The 20,750-nt window shown below is 48.8% G+C and overlaps 1 protein-coding gene, 1 long non-coding RNA gene and 1 pseudogene across 8 annotated transcripts in view; 1 reads left to right on the top strand and 2 right to left on the bottom strand.

The window, feature by feature from the left end:
• Positions 1 to 13,642, bottom strand: part of RANBP3 (RAN binding protein 3) — a 51,776-nt gene extending 38,134 nt beyond the window's left edge. For 4 of the 7 annotated variants that reach the window (XM_045831476.1, XM_045831477.1, XM_045831478.1 and 1 more), the window contains exon 1: positions 13,550 to 13,642. In XM_045831476.1, coding sequence (XP_045687432.1) covers positions 13,550 to 13,571 — 22 coding nt within the window. In that variant the 5' untranslated portion in view covers positions 13,572 to 13,642. The remainder of the gene's footprint in view (positions 1 to 13,549) is intronic. The other 3 variants (XM_045831480.1, XM_045831481.1, XM_045831483.1) reach the window with 2 other exon arrangements.
• Positions 9,655 to 9,753, bottom strand: LOC123814257 (annotated as a pseudogene).
• Positions 13,643 to 13,695: 53 nt separating the features above from the next.
• On the top strand, positions 13,696 to 15,449 carry LOC123814006. The gene is made up of 2 exons (XR_006784823.1): positions 13,696 to 14,004; positions 14,683 to 15,449. It is a non-coding gene; the product is annotated as an uncharacterized LOC123814006 (long non-coding RNA).
• The last annotated feature ends 5,301 nt before the right edge of the window (positions 15,450 to 20,750 follow it).

Here is a 20,750-nt window from a genome sequence, read left to right as displayed (position 1 = left end):
AAAATAAAATCTTACTATATATATAAATATAAAATAATTTTTTTCTTCTATTGACTCTAGAGAGAGGGAAAGGGAGGGAGAAAGAGAGGGAGAGAATCATCGATTAGCTGCCTCTTACACATGCCCCTATCAGGGACCGAACCTGCAACCCAAGCATTTCCCCTGATCGGGAATCAAACCTGTGACCTTTGGGTTTGCAGGATGATGGCCAACCAACTGAGCCATACCGGCCAGGGCAAACCTTCAGTTTAAACTGTGCTCCCAAGCATACTCTGGCTTATATGGATCATACCGTGGCTACTTGTCGGGGAGACTGGGAGACTATGGATACAGCATCCAAAACAACTCTGCACCTTACCTGATGGGTACCATGTAAGAATCATACAATAAATGTTTGAACTAAACTCCTCTGTACTTCTTCATGTGCTTAACACGAGCTGCTATGTAATCAACGAATATATATTAAGCTCTTATTCTGTGCAAGGAATCATGAGAAAAACGGGAACAGGAAGCTGGGGGCAGAAAACTTTAGGCTAAAACATTGATTAAAAGAGAGGAGTGTGTTTGTATACAAGGCCCAAAGCTCACAGTGGGTTGTGTATCTGCTCGCTGGCGGCTTCTACTTCTGGAACAGAAGCTCTGTAAGAGCAAGGCCTCTGTGGTGTTCACCTCAGAGGCTTTAGAGCCACACACGAAACGAATGACCAACAAGCAGTTACAGAGTGAATGAAATGTCCTTCACCACAAGGACTACGACTGAGAAGGACGGGGCTGTGGCAGCCCACCTTGGGTCCTACTGGGACCCCCACCAAGGGGAAGTTTGGCAGCCATGGTTGACCCAACCATCGCACTAAAACATACCCATGAACTTCAGTCAGTCAGTTCTCTACCTAAAACAGGAAGCACAAGAGTTACATTTCATTTCTGCTCAGCTCCAAGAGAGCCCCGTCTGTAAATTGCCAAATTAGTACTGGTATTACAAAATGACAACAGACACGCACCCCTTCCAAATAGGCTGGCCCTGCCCTCATCGGAGTAGCTGCAGATGTTTTTTTTAACTGTCCCATCACCAAATAGGTTCTGGTTGTCAAGCAATGAAGGTTCTATATGATCTGCTTGAACTCCCAGCCTAGCCTTTCTTTTACAAGGGAAAACCACCACCAGAAACTTCTAGAGATCCAGGACACCACTAAGACCTAAAATATTACAATCTAAGTCAAATGCAGATTATTCAATCCAGATTCCACCAACCAGGTGTTTTTGTGTGTTTTTTTTTTCTTTTTCTGTGAAATGCTTCCTGATCAATTAGTTTGTGAAAATGCAGCCTTCCTGGAGAATTGGCTTGACACACCAGCATAGGAAGGGTTACAGAAACTCACAATAAACAAACTTCTTTAACGAAATGCTGCCCAATTACTTGACCAGGGATCCCCCCATCCCCTTCCAAAACAGCCTCAACAAAGCCTGAGGACTGTGTTCCATGGGCGACGGTGGCCACAGTGGTGTGTGCAACAGGGTGAGACACAGAGCGCCCAAGTCACCTCAAAAAACAGCCCGCCTCTGGGTGGCATGGGCTCTACTGTCTGGGATGTGTCGGGTGCTTCGGCCTCACCATGGCTTTCCAAGTGCCACATGCCACGTCTAAGATGGCTACTCTGCTCCATTCAGACCCCTTCTGTGCCCAGGAGAGCACCAGCCCTAGCCCAACTATGATGCCTGATAATGATCACACAGCCCAGTGGAGCAAAATCCTGGCCTGTCGTCCCCACCCCCACCCCCCAGGGCAAACTGTACGTGTGTGAGTGGAGGGGGGCTCACTGGCCAGCAGAGGAAAAGCATGAGCCCCTGATGACATCCTGGCTCACAGCATGGGCTCTGCCCCCACTCCCCTCCACCTAACTGCTAGGTTCAGATGCAAAATGGGACAGCCCCAGCTATGATCCCCGAAGGCAGGGCCTGTGTCCTGCATCTGGTCTCTGCAGTCCTGGTGGTAAGCACGGACAGGTGAGCCCAGGCGCGTCTCTGTCGATCTCTGCTCTCATTCCAAACCTCTGCCAGGGTCCCTTCCGCACACCCTAACCTCTGCTCTCAGGGCCCTGCTTCCGAAGGCATTGTTGACATGGCCACGACTGTCAGGGCGCTCTGCCCAGCCAGCCCAATAAAACTAGAGGGCGAGCCATGAGTTCTGGAGTGGGCCCAAGGCTTCAACAAGTAACGTGCCATATGCTTTGGTCAACTGTGCACTTAAGCCAGTAGCCAGTTCTTTGAATCCTGATGGAAACTGTGAATCAAGATACATTCCAAGATACACAGTCAGTGGGGCAACCAACTGCACTGTCTTCATTGTCAAATGTTTAACCATGTAATACTTTACATAACAAATTCAGATTCTAAACTGAAAATACGCACATTCTCTCTACTCCTCCCTTTCACATAAACTTTCCTTCAGGCCCTGGAGGGATTGGCACACAGAAATCCCAAAGGTGGACCTGTCCTGTGACAAGCTTTGGCACCCCCCTGTGGCTGCCTCAGACCTTTGTCTCTGAGGATCTCGGTTAAACTAAATAGAAGAAAACTGGCAGACCCAGGAAAATGCAGAGAAGGGAACCTGGATTATCTTTCCTGTCTGTTTACTCCCCTCCTAAACGATGACTCGAACATCTGCCAGGAAACAGTCCCCCTCTGGAAGGCCACTTGGAGTTGCTGTCTAAAATGTCAGCAAGGTTCTTGTGTAAAATGAGCTTTAATCCTGGGCTGATGTGTCTTAATCTTCTTATCTGTGCAAAAAATATGGAAAGCATCTTGCCCACACAAATAACAGTATTAATGTGTGGCAACAGCTTTAATCCTGTGACACCGTCAGCCCTTCAAGTCATTGTTCTCCTCAGGAATTACTATAAACAGTTCTGTGCAGGAACACGAAGGTGAATTCGTTACTAATGTGTCAACTCCGTTCACAGGTTAATTCTCTGTGAAGAATGACACTGATCTCAACCATGCTGTTGCTAGGTGACGCCTCCCTGTGTTAGTGGACCTGCTCAGTGGCTGCCCAGCCCAGCTAGTGGAGGGTGGTGGGCCCCTGAACTATTTTTCTCGGTACTGGAATATATAAGTATTTTTCCTCAGGCGACTCTCAACTGGTCTCACGCAGATCATAGGGGGCACAATTCTGGGAGACAGTGCTGTCTTTATTTTATGCATTTTTTCCCTTGGAATGCTCTTTATCCTGCCATTGCCCTCACCTACTGAAAGCGGAGACAATGTTTACTGCTCTCATCTTACTGCCACACCTCAACACCTTTAACAACAATGAGAGCAACAAGTAACTCACAATTGTGGAATGGCCTTACTAGACAGTGGTAGGTGTACCACACGCCCAGTCTCATCGAATGTTATCACAACCCCCACAGCGCAGATATCATTTCTCATCTCTGATTTGCAAATCATGAAACAAAATGGAGAGGCCTTGGACAGACCAGGGCCTTGACTGAAGTCACACACCTGGTAAGTGGCAAAGATGGGTCAGAATCCTAAGCCCGACTTTCCGAGGGAGCTGGGTGCCCTATGGCCCGCCCCACCCTGCCCCCAGAAGCCCCGCTCAGGCCAAGCAGCAGTCTGCCTCTTCTACTTACTGGCCCTGCAACCAAACCCTCCACCCCTGCCCCTGCACCCAGACCAGGCTGCTGAGGGAAGACCTTATAGTTTGGGCACCTCTGTACCTTGATTTCAAGAGAAACCCAACAAACCTATTAAATAAATCATACAAAGTCAGCAACTTCACCTAAAAGCGCTGATAAATGCAGGGATCCAGTGCTGACAGCACTTCTCTATTCTGCAACTAGATAGCACGACACCAGCGCAGCTGAGGTGAAGTATAAGACTGAAGAGTTCCAGTAGAGACAACAGAAATCCCCTCACAGGAAGGATATAAGGAATATAGAACTCCTGCTAGGGCTGCAGACCCAAATGACGCAATTCGGGAATGCAGGCTCTGGTTTTTCCGTGCACTCCAAATGGCCTCAACCGTGTTAATTCACTTTCTTTGTATACTGTCCTTCGTCCAATGGGGCTGGTACCTAGACCCCAGACAGCTTCAGGAAGGACTGAATGAACTGATGCACATAGCGTGGCTGGGAAGTGCTGGTACACTACCCAAATTCCATGTCGGCATTATCATCATCATAATTACACATAGAAGTCTGCAAATACTTTCATGCCACCTTAAAGCATGGGACCTTGGGTCCCCAACAGTGATAAATGCCTCACATTTAAAGGAGGGTTTGGCCCCTTACAAGTGCGGCCTGGATGCCAGGACATCCGAACACAAATGCACAGCAGCTCAGATTGCCTCCAGCGAGACCTGATGGAGGGCCAACTAGCCAAGTCTTGCTCCCCGCACTGCGGTTCACTGAGCGCCTGCTCCGTGCCAGGCACCGTGTTCGGCATGGCTCCCACTGCTCGCTAGTGGGAACAGGAAACAAGTACTCAGAGGGGTGAGAGATGCCGAAGTAATTCTGGAGACAGATGCTATACGATACAGCAGGGGGTGGAAAAGAGTGGCTGGGTAGAAGGGGATGGGAGGGTAAAGCTTCTCTGAGATATCATTTGAACCTTAGACACAAAGGGGTGAAGGCCAAATATACTGGGCGGAGAGAACCTCAAGTATGAAAGTCCTAAGGACATCAAGAACCTGGAGGCCAACATGTCTGAAGGTGTTCACAGGGAAAGGTGGAAGGTGAGCTGGGGAGGGGGTGAGGAGTCTGGATTTCTCCAGTCTAGAGGGAGGCTGGTGGAGTCCTCTAAGCAGTGGAGTGACATGATCTTGTACGTGTGTGTTTAAATCCACACCTGAGGATATGTTCTTATCGATTTTAGGGAGAGAGGAAGCGAGAAAGAGAGAAACATTGCTTGCTTGCCTCTCATATGCACCCTGATCAGGAATTGAACCTGCAACCTTTTGAGTACAGGATGACACTTCAACCAAGCCACCTGGGCAGGGCTAGTTTCTATTTTTAAAAGGTCCACCCTGGCTGTGGCCCTCATGTGATCCTTCCCCTTGTGTGTGTTAGAAAAGTTGTGTAATAAAATGTTGGGACAGCTTATCCTAGGAGCAGTGAGGAGAAAAGATCTCGGGGAGGTAGAAGTAGAGGCAAGGGGAACATGAGGAGGCCTCCAGCAGTCATCCAGGTATGAAGTGGCAGTGACAATGGTGGCTCCAGCTAGTCTTGTAGCTTTGGAGAAAGGACAAAGTGGGTGGGGCTGCATATCCTGGAGACAGAGCCTGCAGGTCCCTAGCTGTGGGGACAGAGAAAACTGCAACAAGGCTGTGAAGGCACATCCTGCGCTCTTGGTGGCAGATGCCAGCAGCTGAAATAATTCTTGCTCTTCTGACAAGAAGACTCCACAAGCAGGGTGCACTCTGCAGCCACGGCAATGATAATGAATAGCCCAGACCATGAACTCTTAGATGCCCAGCTCCTGCTCAGTGGGGAAAGCCAAACTCTCAAAAACTGTTTTCCCCACTCCCGCTCTGCTATTACAGATACACTGTAGGCATTAACCGAGCCAGCAAATTCCCGAGATTCTGTGTGGCAAACCTGGGGTAGTTTAACCTAGTCAAAGCATTTTAAACTTACTGTAGAAGCAAGGCCTGCCTTCTAAACATGTGCATGGGGTAACCACTAACGTCTGCAATTTCCTACTTTTCTTTGTCAGAGTGAGAACAAACGTAGTGCCCCATGCCTCAGTTTTCAGGAGGAGCAGCTCCCATTAACCTGACAGTACTGATCCACAGGGAAGGATTCTTCGACTCAGTGTCTGGAGGTGGACACACTGGTACCAGCCAGCTCTCCCTGCCCTAGCCCCTTCAAACGACTATCACACGATTATCCTCAGATTGGATTAGCACTGTTCCCATTCCACAGATGCAGGAACTGAGGTCCAACAACTTGCCCAAGGTCCTGAGCAAGTAAGTGGCAGAGATGAGGCACAAACTGAAGTCAGTCAATCCAGGCGCTTCGAAATGTGGCACAAGGTATCTATTGGAGCCGGCTGGGCAGTCCCAGTTTGAAATCACCCAGGGGCTAGAGGGATGGGAGAAGCCTGCGTGAATGAATTTCCCTACAGGCCCTGCTCAGGCCCTTTACACTGGGGATCCACATTACATGCCAGGGATTCTCAAACTTTTTAGCACTGGAACCCCTTTTCCCCCTTGCAAATTATTGAGGCTCCCCAGGAACTTTTGTAAATGTGGGCTATAGCTACCAACACTTACTGTATTAGAAATCAAAACTAAGAAAGTATCAAAAATTAGTTAAGATTAACAGTCAGTAAAGGTTTACCTAAATAAAGTTTTTTTTATGAAAAATAGCTTTTTGAAAACAAAATAAACTCATAAAAAAGGGGAATTTTACATTCTGACAAAGCTCTAATGCGTGGCACAGAAGACAGCTAGATTCTCTTATCTGCTTCTGCAGTCCATCTGTGCTGTTATAACCTCTGGAAAAAACTCCACTGTCCATTCACAAGAGAATGTGAGTGAAAAGGGGAAATGATGCCTTTGTATTGTTATGAAAATAGTTCTGAACTCGCAGTCCCTTTGTGCAGTCCCTTTGAAAAGGTCTCGGGGACTCCGGGGGGCCTCTGGACCATCTTGGAAAACCGCCGCCACCTGCTGCTGAGTACGAGCACTGGCGGACACTGGATCCTGAATCAATCGCTGACAGTCAGAGCTTTCCGCTGGAGTAAGGAGTGCCCCGAGTGGGAAGAATGCTATGTCAAAGAGGGGTACAGGAGGGCTGAAACCCAAATGCCAACCTGGGGGTGGATAGGCGCCGGAGGAAGAGGAAGTGGGCCAGGCCCAAACGACTCGGTGGGAACTGTGGTGTCTAGGAGGGCGCACAGCCTATCTCAAGGGCAGCAGCTGCTCCTCAGACCTGGCAAGTTGTATTATGCAGGGATGCAGGCCAAGGCTCATTCCTATTTTTCAAGAGAAATCAGAAACTTGGATTATTTTTTTCCCAGAAACCTCAGAATTTTTAAGCGTTGGCTCCTAATTAAAAACAAAGAAAAACCTAAATGGGCCAAATTAAACATGTCTGATTGCCTCTGAAGCAACTTGCAACTTCTGCCTGTGGTTTTCAACTCTGGCTTCATGTCATAAAAATATCTGTGGGGCTTTTTGAAACTATAGACGCCCTGGATCTCCTGCAGCAATCTCTGATGGTATGGCCCAGGCACTGGTTTTTATTTTCCTCCGCAACCTCCTTAAACAATAAACAAGTGGGATATGCAATCAGGGGTAAGATTTACAGTCAGTGCTATGCGACAGCACCATGTGGCAACAACCGAGCAAACTGTGGACACGCAGGGCTTTACTGTGAGGCCCTGTGCTACATAGTTTTAGTTTGCTACTGAGTAGCAGTGACAGTCACACTGAACAGGACTCCATGAGACAGCAGGAAGGTTACTGCACACAGGTGGCAAAAACAAATCCTGTTCGAAAATGAAGAAAACTTGCTACCTGCATTACCACTAGGTCCTGAGTAGATAATGATACAAATGCAAACCAATTTGCCTCTTAACTGCTTCAGAGTACCATGGAGAGCTACAAAGGCTCAACCTAGTGTTTACCAGCCACCTCTGCCGTCTGCCTTTCTCAAGGACAGGAGATCCCCAAATGCATCCCACTACTCCCCGAATGGCCCTCCTCTCCCACTCTACCCTATTCTCTGCCTGAACTCATCTGTAGGCCAGAATTCAAGTGGTACCCAAACTACTTGCTTTGCCAGCCCCAAACAATGTCCCCTCTCCAAACTCCGTTTTAACCTCACCAGATGTCTGCTGCCTCCACTCATGCCAACTCCCTTGGACTACAAGCACACACCAGATCCCGACTGGCCCCAACTCCCAGTGAAGGCGAGAAGGTACCGGGACTGCTGGGCAATTCCGTTTTCCAGTTAAATGAGAGGCGGGCTGAAGATGTGGTTTAAAAGTTTAAACTTGCAGAGCTATAAGCTTTTCAGTTTATACACAAGATCCTGAGCAAAACTAAAATTTTCTTCGAAGTGTATAAAGATTTTGTAGCCTTTGAGGTAGCAAGACACCCCTCACTACTGGCAGGCCTCATCTGCTGCAGACACGAGAGGCACTGGAGAGTCGAATGTGCATGCTCTGACCTGAGGACAAGTCTCAGAGTTAATGTTTATCACAACTTCGTGAAAAATTTTAAAGTAGGTGTCTATCATTTATCCTAAAAATTAAGTGTAGCGTAGGGGAAGGGGATGCTGAGAATCAAGTGAACTGAGGAGTCCAAACTGAGTTCTGGCTCATCAAAAAAAAATTAAGTTGAAATTCATCCTCACAGGGTTTAGGTTTTAAGCCAACAAGTAAGGCAAAAACTTAGAGTAGGTCAAACCGTTCTTGAAAATCTCTAGACTGACAGCTGGTCAGGCTAGAGCAGTGGTTCAACTGGAGGCAGTTGTGCCACCCTACCAGGGGACACTGGCCAATGTCTGGGGACATTTTTGGTTGTCATAACTGGGGGAGACTAAAGCCAGGGAAGCCCACCAACATCCCACAATGCACAGGGAAGCCCCAAACAAAGAACGATCTGGTCCCGAGTGTCTGCAGCGCTGAGGCAGAGAACCCACTACTAGACGATTGTGCAATGAGGAAGGCAAGACAGAAGACTTCAGAGGACCAGCTCCCGCCGGCCTCCATCAAGGGCTGACCCAGGGTCACCTCATTCAGAGTGGCCAGCACTATTTGGATTCATCTCTTAACTCTCTTTCTTCAGCATATAAGCTGATTGTGTCTATTACATGAGTCTACTGTAGTAAAAACAGCTCTCATTTACTGTTTACCACTGTGGGCTGAGACAGGTATTGAACAATTTATACGCATTAATTCAGCCAGTGCTCCCAGCAACCACAACATAGACATGATCATCATTATTCCCATTTTATTGGGGAGGAAACTGAGGTTCAAAAGGGTTAAGAATTTCCCTAAAGTCACTCAGAGAGCACAAGACAGAGTTAAAACACAAATCCAATTTATAGGGAATAGCCTGTGCCTCATCATCACTTTATTATTTTTTTCCAAAGATTTTATTTATTTTTAGAGAGAGCTGAAGGAAAGGAGAAAGAGGGAGAGAAACATTGATCAGCTGCCTCTTCTACCCACACGACCGGGGATGGAACCCACAACCCAGGCATGTGTTCTGACTGGGAATCGAGCCCGCGATTTCTCACCTTGTGGGATAATACCCAAGCAACTGAGCCACATTGGTCAGGGCCTGCCTTCAATTTATACCAGTGGATCTCAACTGCTGATGTTTCTCCTCACCCCGAACTGGGACATTTTGCAATGTCTGAGGACATTTTTTTGTTGTCACAACCCCCGAGGAAGGAGTGCAGGGGAGGGTGGGTGCTACTGGCATCTCGCGGGTAGAGTGAGGTTCGCCACCATGCTGCTGAACATCCTATATGGTACAAGGCAGCTTCTATCACAAAGAATTATCTGACCCAAAATGTCAATGGAGCCAAAGTTGAGAACCCCCCTTCATAGTGGATCTCAGGTTTCTACCACACCTATCCACAGGCCAATAAGGATTCAAATATATATGGGATATTTTTGTTTGTCTCTTTTTGCTTGAGCTTTGGACCCAGACAGGGTCCAAAGAGGAGTTATGGAGACTTACTTTACCCTTCTGTGTTAGCCATCTAAGACACTGCATCAACCTTAAAAGGGCACAGGAAAGGGTGACTTGGGATTTTTACAGGGTTTTCTATGGCTTCCTGCACTCCTCTTTCGTCAACATCCCATGGATCTCAGTGGTTTCTTTAAGAAGTCTGAAACCCATTAGATGCCTGTTGTTCAACCCAGTGGAGCCTGGGGATATAAATTTCCTTTAGGTTAAGGAGAGCCAGATTTCAGCCTTTGCACCAAACTGGCACCTAGGAACCCCCCGGTTGCCCTTTGCCATGTGCTCTGGATCATTTCAAGGACAGGGACATACATAAGCTTAGAACTCAAGCCAAAGATATTGGAGACAAACTACCCAGGCCCAAGGTAGGTCTGGGACAGGCTCTTGCCCCACAGATGGGGTAGGACCGGAACCCCACTGGCCACAAATAAGCTGCAGCTGTGCCTGCCAAGCTCCACCAGATTAGGAGGTTGGTGATGCACGTGCACTGCAGGAACTGGTTAGGCATGTATGTGGTATCTTTTAACACTGGGATCTTGAATTCAAGATGTCCTATAGCTCAGACACACTTTGCTTACCCTCTTCCCATTCTTAACTTTACCAAGGTCAAAATGCTGCCATCCAATGTCAGCCTACAATGAAAAATAACTCGAGACAGGATGATTAGAATTTGGGATGTTATCAATAGTGAAATGCCAGAGCAAAATATCCCAAAACACAAGTGTCACACACACACTCACACACACACACACACACACGCTCAACTTCTAGAGGAAAAGCATCCAAATGTACTTTAAAAGTCACAGACTACAGGACTACCAAGAAAGGGTTATGGGAGTTGCTGTCAGCATCCCTGAAAAGATCACCATAGAAACAGAGGCTAACAAGGTACTGTATTGGATACACAACTAGAAACATTTCTTTGTACACAAGCAGTACTCCTAACCTGTCCAACTCAAGCCAGTGGTTCTCAACCCTGGCTGCATATCAGGATCACCTGTGCTACGTTTTGAGTGTACAGATGCCCAGGGCCTATCCAATACGTCACAGAATCAGAATAGACAGGGTGTGGGGACTGAGTATCTGTGGTTTTAAGAAAGCTCCCCAGGCAATCTTGATGCCCAGTTGGGGTGGCTAGCCACTGCCTCAGACTCATACAGAGGTGGCAATGGCCTAGAGAAGAGAGATAAAGGGTGTGCGGATGGCCTAGCTAGGATCCCAGTCTGGAAAGACAGAATGCAAGAGGGCATTTGGAACTTGAACGGCAAGAGGGAAAGCACATAGATGGGGACAGTCCCTAGAGTTTCAAACTGCATAGGCAAGGAAGTCTTAGTTTACACAGTGGATAAGAAATTAAACATCCCACAAATGGAGTCAAGAAGCACATATCAACAAATTAAAGGATGGTAGTGGTGTGCAAAGCATAAAAAGCCACTGAGAGTTGATTTTCTGAGGACAACTATGCCACAAGTAGTGTTGGAGGCAAAGTACTAGGTGAGTGTGGCATTTATTAGGCAAAAATTATTCCATTTCTCTATTTTACACTTACCCGGTCAACTATGTGATTTACAACTGACAGCTGATGTGTCAGGCATATGCTAGAAATGGCATCCCTGAAAAGCAGGAATCCATCATTTTCCCTTTATGCTAAAAGATGAAGGTCCTCACTGCATCAATCAATCAATTAATTAATTATTAAACAAATGTGTCTTGGATACCTACTCTGTGTTAGGCACTGCTCTGGATGGAAGGGCTCCACAGTAACGACAGACAGAAAGCCTTGCCCTCATGGAGCTTATATTCCAGAAGAGTAACTGAACAAACAAGTAAGCCTAGCCCACCGGATGGTGACTCAGTGCTGTGGAGTAAAATAAAGCAGGGTAAAAGGGATAGGGAATGTGGGTACAACTTCACATAGGTGCCCAGAGGAAGTCTCAGTAATAATCTTTAGTAAAACTCTGAAGGAGGTGAAGGAGTGGGCCATGGGGACCTGTGGGGAAGAGTGATTCAGGCAGAGGAACCAGCATAGGCACAACGGAGGGAGTTTATGGACTACTCAAGGGACACTGAGAAAGCCTGAGTCAGGGAGAGAGTGGTGGGAGGGGAGGTTAGGAGGTATCAGGGGTCGCTATGGCTTCTGGGCCGAGCAGTTGTTAGATGGGAATGGGAAGGGAATGGGAAGGCCAAGGGCAGCAGTGTGGGCAACAAGTGGTCACGCTCTGGAAATATTTTTGAGGTAGAACTGACAGGATTTGCTGTAGTAGATAAGAGAAAGAGAGAAGTCAAGGTGACTTCAAGGTTTTGGGCCCAATTCAAAGAATGGACTTGCCATTTACTACAATAGGAGAAAGACTGTGGGATAGATGGGTTTTTGGGGGAAAAGACAGAAATTTTGTTTGATATGCTTATTAGACATCCAAATGGAGATGTTGAAGATGATGTTGAAAATGAGTCTTAAGATCAAGAAACTGGATAGGCTGAAGATGTAAATATATAAAATATGTCATATTGATTCCCATTTGCCCATTCCCACTTCTGCCTTTAAATGGATCTTATGAATGGAAAGTTCAACCCTCAATGGGCCCCTTTATCTTATAGAAGAGAGCTGGCATAAAATGGCCAAGGCAGGAGGGGTTCTGAAGGCAGACCTCATTGATTCACATCCCTGCTCCTTACTAGCTGTGTGACCTGCTTTGGACAAATCATTTAACCACTCTAACTCAGGTTTCTCACCAAGAGCATGAGGCTACCTACCTCATGGAGCTTTTGTTATCACCCAATAACACATGGTGATCAAGACTTTGAACAGTACCTGGTCCCATCCCAAATGCTCCACCAGGGTGAGCACTTATTATCATTCATGCATTCATGCAGTTCAGTATGGAAACCTCAGGACACCCTCCCACAGCAGGGAGCGTGTTACTGGGAATCAGGGCCAGGCAGGGACATAGCCTGCCTGTAGTTGTGCACCTAGAAAAGGAGGGAGCTAAAAATAGGCCTTGGAAGTCCTGAAGCTACAGCGATATCAACCCATCGGCTTATGGATTGTTTTCTCTGGGAATTCGGAACTGTAATCTTGTCAAAAACGCTCAGGTGGGGATGTCAGCGCTCCACAGAGGAGGGGGATCACAGTCTCCATCTCTTTCTGTAAGTGAAGCAAAAAAGGGCCAAAGAGAAGCCAAGACTTTCTGCGGCTCACATCCTGTTGCCGGGCCTAAACGTGGCTAGACCAGGGGCAACTCTCAGTTCGCCACTAAGGATCTGGGGGAACTGGCGGGAACTGGGGGCCGAGTTCGGGGTGGGAGGGGGGGGGATTGAAATCAGACCGAGCGTATGCTGTCCTCGTAATGGGCAGGCCCACAGTGGACGAGAACTCCACAGGACCAGTGGGTGGGTCGGCTAGGCAGCCAGGTCGAGGTGTGGGGGGAAGGCAGGGTCCCCGAGAACGAAGGGACGGGGAGAGAGTGGGGTATGCTGGGCCCACGACCAGGCCGGGACGTCTATTTACAATCGAGGCCGAGGAGATGAGGCCGCGCCTCCCACGCCCTTCAGCCCTCGGCCTGGTCCGCAGGCAGAAGGGCGTCAAAGTCGTGGCCCCAGTGGCCTCCCGAGTCCTCTAGTGGGTCGGCGGCAGTGTCGGGGCTGCTGGGAGTGATGGGCCGGGCCGGTGAGCTCGGCCGGAGGGGACGCAATACCGGGCGGCTGCGGGACTCACTGTGCCACTATCCCAGAGCAAAGGGACCCCCCGCACTCCGAGGTGCTGACCTCTGGGGCCTGTGACGCCTGATCCTTCCCCCGCCCGTTCCCTGGCAGCCAGCTGGCCCCCGACGGCGCCTCCCCTACCTTCGTTCGCCAGGTCCGCCATTTTACTTCCTCAAGCCCTCCCACAAGGCCCTGCGCCGGCCGCGGCTCCCTTGCTTTCTGCCAGAAACTCCTGCGCGTGCGCACTTCCCTAGCCAACTCCGAGCGTGGCTGACAGGACGCGCCTGCGCGGCGAGTCCGGCGCGGAATCGAGCTCCCCATACCTGTCAGGGCCCAGCCAAGCTCTGAGAGGGCGCCTGCGCACTAACCGCCCCGCCGCCTTTTCCCGCCTATCAAGAGGACTTGGACCCGGCAGAACACTAGCGCAATGCCCCTAACGAACGTCGCTGGCCAGGTGGAACAAATGTTGTGTGAGGCGGAAGCGGCGGGCGCGGCGGGCGCGGCGGGCGCTGGGTTTTGACGCCGGTGCTTTCTGCGGGATCCCTGTGGTGGGAGAGGGAGCCATCCACTGCACCGCGAGGGAAGGCTTCCTTTAGGTAAACCTCTGGGTCTGCGGGCCGGGGAGGGGTCGGGGTCTTTCCACGCGCGCAGGTCAGTGGCTGGAGAGGGAGGCCTGCTTGGGCGGGGGGGGGCTCCCCGTCACCTCAGGCTTCAGTTTCCTCTTCTAAGAGTCAACTACCTTGGGCATACACTATCTTAAGGCCACATGTTGAGATGGGGGAGTGGTTGAGGGGAAGCAGAGGTCAGAGGTTAAACATCACTGTCCAAAGGGAGGGTGTCAGTGAGGGAGGGACACAGGTGTTGGCCGGGGGACCCGGCGCAAGGGACTTGACCTCTCCGAGCCGACAGAACGGGAGCTCCAGGACGGCTGTAAGCCGATGCCCCGAGCGGAACAGCGCCCTGGGCGGATCGGCCCCACAGGCGGACCTGAACGTGGGACGCCTGGTTCTGCTCCTCCACTCGCCCGCTCTGCGTCTCTCAGAACTCCCCGTGGGCTCCGCCTCACTCTCCCAGGTCCCGTCCAGCTCGGCTGTCACCACCCCGGGCCAGACCATCCCCGTCTCTTCTGGGAGTCTAGACAGCCCCCTCTCTCCCTGCTCTCCTTCCCTCCATTCTTCCAGAGCGCCAGGCTCTGCTCTGCGCACAGCAGCGCGCGGAGGAATCTTTCAAAAATATAAACTGGATCAAGGGCTCATCTTCCTTAATGCTTCCAGAGGGCCTTGTGCTGCACTTGGAGTCGCTGCTCAGCCTCTTCTTCAGGCTTACACCGCCCCCTGCGCTGACTGCCGTGCTCCCCCTCGCTCAGGGCCCTTCAGCCACGCGCGTCCTTCCCTCCCGGAAGCACATCGGGCTCCTTCCAGCCTCAGCACCGTCGCATTTGTTGATCCCTCTTCCTGGGACTGTGTCCTGTGTCTCACCCAGGTTGGAGCCCCGCCCTCACTCCTCCTCGGATTCGCCTAAAGGAGAAGGGCCTCCAGCCTGTGGGCCACGTCTGCCTGTGAGCCAAGAAGGATTTTACATTTCTGACAGTTGGAAAAAAATCAAAAGAGGACTATCTCAGGGCATGTGGCAATTGTATGAAACTGAAATTGCAGTGTCCATAAATAGAGTTTTATTGGAAAACAGCCACACTCGCTCATTTATGTTGTGTCTATGGCTGCCTCCCAGCTGCAACACAGAACTGAGTCTTTTCAACAGACACTGTGTGGCTAACAGAACTTAAAATGCTTGCGATTTAGGTCTTTATAGAGGCCTGCCAACCTGTAATGTAGGACTTGTGTACCTACCTTGTCGTCCTGCGTGTGTCTGTACAACCAGTGGTGTGTGTAGATATTTAACAAGCGCTTCTCTGGGGGAAACATGCGTGTCAGTGTGTGGTGTGTGTGTGTGTCTATATATGTATAATTTATTGTAAACTTTACTGATGTTTTCCTGTTACTTTCTGAAATCTTGAAGACAATTAATAAAACAATTAATTGAACTCTGCTTTGCGGTGCTGGTTTTTTAAATTTTTATTTTATTCTTTTTTTTTTGCAGTGCTGATTTTCTTGGTATAAATACTTCTTTGCCGATTTCAGGCTAGTGGTGTGAATGTCACTGATCATCAAGTTGGAAAGAAATGCACAGCAGTACACTCTATTTCTTTCTGGAGCTTGCTGCTTTCTCAGTGCTCCCCAAACCTGCAGCATCCACACCTGGAAGCTTATTAGAAATACAGAATCCTGAATAAGAATCTGCATTTTTAACAAGCTACTCAGGGGCTTCCTATGCACATTAGATCTTGATATTCACTGTTCGGAAAGGTTTAAATGGAACTTTTATTTATTATTGGGAGTGGGTATATTTAATACTATTTTTCCAACTTTATTTGATAGACACTTGGGTTTTCCTACCATGGGTTTTGCCACCATGCCCTAGGAGGGTCACCAAGTCCATGTGGTGGTCTGTAGCAGTGTGTGGATTACGTTTTCTCATTTCTAGAGTGTTGGTTTCATTGCTTATCTTTTTCTTGGCCTCTGTGGTATCCCTGAACCCTCTGACCTTTAATAATTAATACTTTTCTTTCTCTGCCTTTTTTTTTTGGTTTAAAGTTATGTTAAATACTGTACGTCACCATTTAAAATAGAAAACTACAAACCACAAATAGGAGGTAATTGTAAAAATAAACAGTAACACAAAATAAGTAAAAACAAAATGGATGGCTACTGTTGCTTGCCAAGGTGAAGATCCCCAAGCTGGCTTTTTCTTTGGCGTAAAGAGAGATTAGCAAATATTAGAGGTGGATTAAGGGCCTATTATCACTCAACTGCAGTTTCCCCTTGACATGATGAGGAGGCATGAAAGATAATTGAAAATGGGACAACTATAATCCATGTGATTTGGTATCATTTAATGCCATGTCTACACGTCTCTTAAAGTCATTTCATGTATCACATTCATCCCACATTTTGGGAAACTCCCAGAAACATGTCATCACTTGCTAAATATAATCCAGTTGTGGTTTTTCAAGGCACATGGAGAGATGCTAAACCCATCAGCCTGACAGGCCAACTGAAGTTCCACTGGTTTCACAGTTTTCATCACTGTCAGTGGCTGCCAGCATCACGCCCTTTAGGCTTCCCTTTGCTTTCTTTATCTGGTCTCCCCTAACAAGCTAATGTAGCCAATATTTATTTGTTGAACAAATATTTGTTCATCACCTACTGTGGTGGTTTTAAGACACAACCCCAAGTTCTTTGACCCTCTTCCCGTTGAGAGGTGAAGTGTTGGCTCCCCTCCCTTCAATGGGGGTGGTCTCGTTACTGGTCCATCAACACAGGAGAAACCACACTGGGACGCAGAAGGTGAGGTCCCAACAGAGGATGTGACCTGCCTGCTTTGCCAGAGCACTCGCACTCAGCCTTTAGCCATCACATAAGCAGTCCAGTTGCTCTGGGACTGCCAGGCTGTAAGGAAGCTGAAACGCAGACACCAAAACTGAGAGAACTGCCCTGCCTAGTCCCTGCCATTCCTCACCTACAGAAACCGGGAAAGGTCAATGGCTGCTGTTATAAGCCACTAAATTTGAGCAGGTATTTGTTACGTAGCAATACATATCCACCAAGCCTACTATGCATCAGGCACTGCTTTACATGCTGGGGTCCAGGACGAACAAGACAGACCCTGTCTTAAGCAAAATCATTTGAGACACTGACTAGCCTTATGAAGAAAATGACACAGCATGTTGTGACAGTAACGGAAAGGGGATATTTTTTAAAATTTTAGAGAAAGGGGAAGGGAGGGAAAAAGAGGGAGAGAAACATTGATATGTGAGAGATGATACAACAACCGGTTGCCTCTAACAACCAGGAATCTGGCCTTCGACCCAGGCATGTGCCCTGACCAGGAATTGAACCGGTGAACTTTTTGGTTTACGGACAACACTCCAACCAAATGAGCCACATCAGTTAGTACAGAAAGGATATACTTTAGATTGGCTGGTCAGGGAAGTCCCCACTGAGGGGGTGACATTTCAGTAGAAGATCTACAGGAGAGGTATTCCAGGCAGAACACTGAGTGCAGAGGTCCTGAGGCAGGAACCAGGTTGGTGAGCTGGGGGAGTGAAGTGAGGACGGGGCAGGGTGAGGACGGGGCAGGGTGAGGAGATGAGGTCAGGGAGGAGTGGGCAAGGCCTACTAAGCCACAGCGAGGAGTCTGGAGTTTTTCCTAATACAAGGGTTGGAAGTGGGAAATGGAGGGGTCCGAATTATGTACCTTAATTTGCTGATTGGCAACTTTGCTGCCTGCTTCCTCCTTGGCTTACCAGGAGGTGAGTCCAAGGTCCCCAAGGCCAGGCTAAGCTCTGAGAACTGTGAACTTCCTTATCTACAGCCAAGATGGACAATCGCTTATGCAGCTGGGCTCCGGGTGTAAGGGCCGTCACAGCTGTAATTCAGTGCTTGTTTCCCCATCGTGGGCAGGGAGCAGGCACGTGAAGAAGTCTGCCCTGTGCCTTTGACTGAGGTCAAAGGCCCAGAGATGAATCAGCTACGGTTCCTGCAGGGAGCTCAGAGGCAGGTGGGGTCATCCTGGTTGCCTCCCCTGCTCAGCACGGTTCCGGGTTTTCCCTCAGTCCAGTGTTAAGTTCCTGACAGCAGGATGCCCACTGTGGCTGCCGCTGCTACTGAGTGGGGCTTCTGACCCATGCTGGGTACGTGAGCTTCCCTCCCATATTCTGAAATACGTACTCTATTTTATTTAAAATTTTTTAACTTTCAAATTAAATTCAGATTTACCAAGAAGTTGCAAAAATAGTACCAAGGCATCCTATATAGCTTTCACCCAGCTTCCCCAGTATTCACATCTTATGATATTTGAGCAGTGCAATGATCAAAACCCAGAAACTGACACTGATGCAATACTATTACCTAGGTACAGACCTTAGTCCAGTTTCATCCATTCACCACCACCGTTTTCTCTTGTTCCAGGATCCAGTCCAATATCTCTTGGTACATTTAGATGTTTCTCTGTAGTCTCTTTCAGTAAGGATCAAATTTCTGTCGTATTTTCCCTTGAGCACGATACTGGTATGAGTACTGCCAATTATTTTGCATAATGTCCTTAATTTGGGGTTTGTTTGATGTTTCCTCTTGGTTAAATTCAGGTGATGAGTGAATTGAGCGGGAATAACATGGGAGTGTGGTTGTGTTCTCAGGGCGCCCTATTAGGAGATGCAAGATGTCGATCTGTGACATTACTGATAACTTAGGTCACTTGATTTAGATGGTGTCTGACAAATTACTACTTTTCCCTTTGTAATTATTGAATATTCAGCGGGGAGAAAGGTGAATAGGGAATATTTGAGGGAGAGGAATGCAGTGTAGCAATTTACTAAATGAAACAGCCCCGGAAATAGGCAAAATCCGAGCTCGCTGTGTCATGGGGCAAAAAGGAAGAGGCCATGTCACACAGTGACCACTGGGGGGTGGTAGAAGATTGGGATGAGTTCAAAACAGCCCCGGGGAGGTCGGGGGAGCAATTCATTCCCTCTAAGTAACTAAACTTGGGGGAACTCAGAAGCTCTGCATCCATTGGGGTCTGTCATCCTGGGACACAAGTCAGTTGGTGCTGGCTGAGCCAGCAGAGGTGGAGGGTATCTTGGTTGCACAGCGCCTGGCCGCTCTGAGGATGACGCTCCGGGCAGCTGGCGTGCGCCATCTCTAAAACAGGGGCTCCAGATCCTGGGAGGGCTTCAGGGGTCTGAGAATCCATTATGAAGCTGCCTGTAAGACTCATGGGACTGAGGGTGTCTCGGTTTGGAGGCTGGTTGCAAACCCCAAAAATCACCTCTGGAAAATGTGAGCAAACAGGGGATTTGCTTGAAATTTAAGAAGATGCCGATAAGACCAAAGAGAAAAGAGAGCTGGGCCGTTCCAGCGGTTCTCTGGTCGGGAACCGTGTGGCAGTATCAGAGGGGCACCCCTGAGAGTGCCCAAACTTCAGTGGGGAGGAGTGGGCCCAGCACCGCAGGGCTCACATCAACCCCTGCCCTGCCTGTGATCTCACCTCCACCTGGTCCAGGCCTCCACCAGATGGTGACTGAGCGAGAGTGCCTCTAGGTGCTCAGCTGTTGATGAGATGCCAGGGAGGCGTCCATGTGAGGCCTGAGGGAGGGGACTTCTCAATCCATTTTTCAGTCACGGACCTCTCAGGGGCCACTGCCCTGGAAGGAAACCCCGTGTCCTCCCCAGGATCTAGGCAGCCCTCCCTGTCTCTCCCGTTTTCCCTCCTGCCCCATCGCTCACCACACGCAGGCCACGCCGGCCTCCCTGCTGCTCCCCACACAGGCCAATGCCTGAACAGTGTCCTTCAGTGTGTGAAGGCACCGGCACAGAGATGGTGTTTAAAACTGTGGGAGAAGGGTCATCCCAAAGGGAGGCGGAATGGATGCTGGGTAGCGAACCCCACAGTCGTCCATCACAGAGGATTCTGGAAGGAACCCATGATCTCGAAATAGGGTGAGAAATACCCTCTGGTATTGTGCCTTTTGATAATATGAATATTCAGTACAAATACAGCCCAATATCATACATATAAGTATGATACATGTATTAATATATACTGAAATTCAGATTTTATGAGGCCATGTTTATTTTTATTACATAGACACTCCTGATCTTTTCTATTTCTATCCTGGTCCATTTAAAAAAAAGCTAAGCTGGTCCTAAGCCACAAGCATGATTTTGTAACCCACTCGACCTGCCGCTGGGCGCAGAACTCCATCAGGCCTCTCAGCCCCCTTCCCCACCCTGCCCTCCGCCCGCCCGTCCAGCCCCCACAGCTCCCACCTGTCAACCCTGACGCATCCCTGGGGAACCTCCTTGCTTCCAGTCTCCTCATGAGTAACCCGTCCTGCCGGAATCAGCCCAGCTTTGATAAAAAAATTCTGGTGGTGGCCTCCTTTTCACCTTGTAAATTTTTTAAAAAAATGATTTTACTTATTTGAAGATGGGGGGAAGATTTTACTTATTCTTAGAGAGAGGGAAAGGGAGGGAGAAAGAGAGGGACAGAAGTGTCAATGTGTGAGAGAAACATTGATCATTTGCCTCTCACATGCCCCCAACCAGGGACATGACCCACAACCTGGACATGTGCCCTGACTGGGAATCAAACCAGTGACCTTCGTTTGCAAGACGATGCCCAACCCACTGAGCCACACGAGCCAGGGCTCCTTCCTCTTTGTTGAGTCCTCATATTTCCCCCACATTTCTGCTCTTTCCCCTTATCTTCTCATGACCACCTG

Source organism: Phyllostomus hastatus, unplaced genomic scaffold, assembly GCF_019186645.2.
Source record: "Phyllostomus hastatus isolate PE091 unplaced genomic scaffold, TTU_PhHast_1.1 phas_contig_159, whole genome shotgun sequence".
In the NCBI taxonomy this organism is placed as follows: Eukaryota; Metazoa; Chordata; class Mammalia; order Chiroptera; family Phyllostomidae; genus Phyllostomus; species Phyllostomus hastatus.
The sequence above is the reverse complement of the archived record's forward strand: the minus strand, read 5'-3'. Positions and strand labels throughout refer to the sequence as shown.